This window comes from Myotis brandtii, unplaced genomic scaffold, assembly GCF_000412655.1.
Source record: "Myotis brandtii unplaced genomic scaffold, ASM41265v1 scaffold251, whole genome shotgun sequence".
In the NCBI taxonomy this organism is placed as follows: Eukaryota; Metazoa; Chordata; class Mammalia; order Chiroptera; family Vespertilionidae; genus Myotis; species Myotis brandtii.
Genome location: NW_005359516.1, coordinates 3,631,336 through 3,636,014, shown reverse-complemented (window position 1 = coordinate 3,636,014; position 4,679 = coordinate 3,631,336). Strand labels below are relative to the sequence as shown.

The 4,679-nt window shown below is 39.5% G+C and overlaps 1 protein-coding gene across 1 annotated transcript in view; it reads right to left on the bottom strand.

The window, feature by feature from the left end:
• Nucleotides 1–4,679, bottom strand: part of GKN2 (gastrokine 2) — a 7,049-nt gene continuing 2,370 nt past the window's right edge. The window contains exons 2-6 of the mRNA XM_005867818.2: nucleotides 4,180–4,233; nucleotides 3,605–3,742; nucleotides 1,688–1,798; nucleotides 895–1,051; nucleotides 1–86 (exon numbers count right to left, since the gene is read on the bottom strand). Of these exons, the coding sequence (XP_005867880.1) occupies nucleotides 4–86; nucleotides 895–1,051; nucleotides 1,688–1,798; nucleotides 3,605–3,742; nucleotides 4,180–4,233 (543 nt within the window). The 3' untranslated portion in view covers nucleotides 1–3. The remainder of the gene's footprint in view (nucleotides 87–894; nucleotides 1,052–1,687; nucleotides 1,799–3,604; nucleotides 3,743–4,179; nucleotides 4,234–4,679) is intronic.

Below are 4,679 nucleotides of genomic sequence, written 5' to 3'. Positions count from 1 at the left end.
TACTTAAACATTGATGTCTCCACAGATGGAAATCCCAAGGATGCCCAGGAGGCCAGCCTTTACGCAGCCATGAGCACCGGCATCATCTGAAAAGGGGGAACATTTTTGAAGAAAGAAGATTAAGAAATACATTATTAGAATGCAGCAAATCAAAGCCTTTTGTAAATGTCTTGACTAGGGGTCGTACATGTAATTTCATGTTACCCAAGATTTTTTAGCTATACACGTACTGCAAAGGATAATAATATCCTAGCTTAAATAGACGGACAATTCCTGGAAGAGATGTCCGGCTCCGTTCAATTGATGCTCTGCATTAATGCCATGCTATGTGTCTTTACTTACAAAAGCTAATGACCTTACTAAAAGAAAAATGTCTTAACTAAATTTTTTTTTCTGGGCAGTAGAAATATATTGAATGCCAATTCTTTTCATCTTTATCTACCTCCCACAACTCTGGGAAATTTGTGTTGTTGTGTGCAACATCTGTGGCCGAGCCTCTTTGGCTCTGGCCTCTCTTCCATATTTAGAAACTATGTATAAAAATACCAGTAAAGCCCAGCGACCCATGAACTAAGAGGTCACCAGTTCAATTCCTGGTCAGGGCACATGCCTCAGGTTTTCCTTGACACCCAGGAATCTTTTTTTATTCCATTCTCTGTATTAACGGGTCAACTTCTCCACCAGATTATATGTTTCTTGGGGGCGGAGTTTTATCCATTTCTGTATGTCTCCTAACATTTAGCACAATGTCCACATGTGATCAGTATTTAATTCCCAAAGCAAACCAGATTGAGTCATGTTTTATATTTGTATTTCACACAACACCTAGCAAAGTGTTGGCACATTAGAGGTTTCAGAAAATATTGGGTGAAGAAATGATTTATTTGTACTCACGTGGTTTTTCAACCACTTCTGCCTTGTACAAGGGGAGGTGTTTGCAGAGCTGCTCGATGGGTGACCCGAAAAAGAACCATTTCATGTCTGTGAACCAAGACTGCAGCGGGTTGTACTTGACCCAGGTATAGTCGGTGGAGGACATGGTCTTCAGAGCCTAGATCAGTATAATAGAGTCGGACTGGATAAAAATACGTTGACACAATCTGGTGTACCTCATTCTCAATTGTGACTTTTTTTTTCTTTCAGGTTATTAAGTAGAAGGTGGTCAGGAATCTCAAGACATCTTCTCTTCCTGACCACTTGGTCTTCAGAGAATCCTCATTATTACCAATATTATTTTGCTGGTGATGACAATGAAACCCAGAGAGGGTGATGCCTATGCCCAAGGTGGCACAAATGGGAGGGAGAATTAAACCCCAGATGTCCAGCTTCATGATTTTTTTATAATTCTCACTATACTATATTGTTTCTTTGCATGTTGAATATTATAACTTCACTCTTTTTCTTTGCCCTTCACTCTTTCTTAGATCCCTGCTCTGAAAAGAGAAGCTGTGCAGTCCTTTCTACAGAAACAATGGGATTTACTATAAGTTCTTGTATTGGGGGCTCTATGGTAGAAATCAAGCTAAGAGATGTACTCCTGCATCAAAAACAATAAATGTGAAAATACTCTAATAAGTGGATAGTAATAAGATATAAAATTATGATCCCTTACCCTCTTCATTTCTCCATAGTCACCAGTTTTTCCTGGCTCAAGAACATGGAATATTTAAGGCCACTCCAGAATTACCTTCCTCTCATAGATGAACCGTTTGAGTTGGTCCAGAGCAGGGATGGCGTCATGGTTCATCTTCATGACGTAGCAGGCTCTTCGGGAGAGGATCCTGGATGCGATGTAACCCTGAGGCAGCAAGAGCACAGTTACTGCCCCTCCCAATCCCCTGGATTCTGAACTTGGTGAGAATGATGTGTGGACCTTGAGAAAGCCTTGAACATGCACAGTGAGTGCACATGACTGATTTTTAATCTGCAATAAATCCTATCCATTCAATTTCTTTGACATAGTATTTTTATTTCTTCACTTGTCATCTCTATCTCTGAAAAGTGGGCCACATGATTTGTTATGGAATGAGGGTCTACAGTTTGCAATTTGAAAGATTGAGAAGCAGCAGCTCTCTGTCTCTATTGATTTTGTGCAGCCTCCCCTTGATTTGGAGTACATACAATATTCTTTAGAACTGAGCTTTCCAATATGTTAGTTATTAGGCACATGTAGCTCTTTAAATTTAAATTCAATAAAATTGAAAATGTACTTCCTCTGTCACACTTTTACCCAGGCACAGAGCTGTGCACTGTGGATATAGGTAGATTGTTGTCTTCAAGGGCTCCATAGCTACAAGGGCCAGCTGCTTCCTTTTTGGGAAATGCGGATGTAGAACATTTCCACCATTGCAGGAAGTTCCATTGGACAGAAACTGGTCTAGAAACTCTCCTTAACATACCCATGCCCACCCTCACCCCCCATACACACTTGCTTCATCTATTCTTCCCTTCTCTACCACCTTCTCTTCATCTTTTCTCCACCTCTAACCCAAGCTGGCTGGGTAAGGATGTGTTGGAAGAAGTTGGAATTGGAAGAGCAATGGAGGGTGAGGACCTTGGAGCCAGAAGGAACCTAAGGGCATCTAATCTTCATCTAGAGTGGTACTCTTCAGAGTTCCAAATAGTTATACAGCCTAGAAGACTGTATGTAACATCAACCCTTATGCTTCCTATTTTTCAATTCTCACACATTTTCAGTTCCTAAAATTCAAAAATAGACTGAGACCAATGGTGATGATCATGGAAAAGGCTTACATCCTCACCACTTCATTTTTTTAAGACAAGTTTGGGATTTTCTTGACATCTGCTTGAAAACAATTTCAGTAGAACTTCCTTTTAACCCATGTTTTTCAAAGACTCTATACTTTCAAATGTGTCCTGGAACTCCCAATACCAATGGGGAGAAAACATGTGAGGATGCTTGTACAAGACAAGAAGAAAAATGTATCCAGACATCCAGTGAGATGGACGACAACCTGCCCATATCCACAGTGCATAGCGTTGTGCCTGAGTAAAAGCAAACTCATAGTTACAGTGAACAACCAGAAAATAAGCAAATAATACACGGAAAAAGGACAGAATATGTTTTCTGAGCATGTTTCTGAGATTTTTTGTTAATAACAGTAACTAAAACTTGGAAATAGTTTGGTGTTTTAATTAACATACAGAAGAAGCATGCTTACAGAAGAAGCATGATTTATTGTGTAGCCTACATGCAGAGTTAAATGTGTATAGTTGTTCTGGATTTCTGGTCATTTGTGACTGTTTCATGATCGCTTTTTTTCTGAACAATTTTTGTATGAGAAGCCCCAATTTATTCGATAAATATGTTTTTAGAGTCTGAGTGCTATGCATTGCTTTGGGCTTTGTCCATTCTTTCTGAGCCTGTAGTGAGACAGTATCATCATGCTTTCAATTTCCACCTGAAAAGGTCAAGTAAACGTGTATGTTTCCTATGTCATGTTTTTGTCTCAGAAATGATTTTGTCTGTTTGTTCATCAATAGCTTGATTATTTAAAAGGAAAAGCAGAAGTAAGGACATGCTGATGGACTCGCAGGATAGATTATAGGATTCAAATAATATAAACATTCCCTTGCAGCTTACATGTTTATAGTCAAAAACGGTGGTAGAGGAGCACGACCCGGCATGGATGTTAACGATGGCAGTGTTTTTTTCATTGTCAATTGTCATTGTCTCCTGAATATTGCCACCATTGTTGTTTGGGCTGATGATGTTAAAAACCTAGATTGGTCACAAAGACAAAATGGGTTTTCTATAAATCACATGCATTTGAAAGAATCCCTCCCAGCAAAATAGAGCCTTATATCTGCTATGAACAAGAAATTGAAGCCTAAAACCTCTCCACTGGGAACCCAGACCAAAAGCACATGTTAAAATAAGAATGTAAAACTCTTTCTCATAGTGGACAATTGTAAGGGAGAAGCAATGGTATCACAGGAGAGATGAGATTGACCACATTTTAAAGCAATGGTTTACATTTTTTAAGGTATTGCCATTGGAAAGAAATACTCAATCTCATTGTTTCCATTACTGGTTATTTCTGGGATTCTATCCCAAATAGGTCATATGGACTCTCTACTGTCCTTCAGATTATCTTGTATCTTCCTTTTCCTCTCCCAGCATCTCCAAACTAGAAAGTTTGTCATGAATCAACTCACCTCGAATCCATGAGACTGTGTTCCAAAGATGGCCAGCACCACCAGAAATAACACCTGTAAAAGAGACTAGTCACTTTCATTCCCAATAAGGTAATCATTGAAGATCGAGACATGAGAGGACACTGGACAGGACAAGCATAAATATCTCAGAAAATATCACCTAGAGACACTGGTGTGTGGTCATGGATGGTCAATAGTCCAAAGTATAAAACACACACACATTCACTTGGTTGACAGGTATTTATTGAATTTTTTGTCACCCAGTTCCCAGCCCTTTCTAACATCAAAACCTGATACACAGCATGTGTTCTTATGCCAGGAAGAACTTAGGGCAGAGGAGCAGTGAGAAATGACTGATTTTACTATGGGAATTCCCTGGTGTGGTTCATTCTGGCTTTGGATTGCAAGAGGTCAATTTGTGTCCTCTGGTAAGAGGGAGAGAGAGAGAGAAAGAGAGAGAGAGAGAGAGAGAGAGAGAGAGAGAGAGAGAGAGAGAAAGA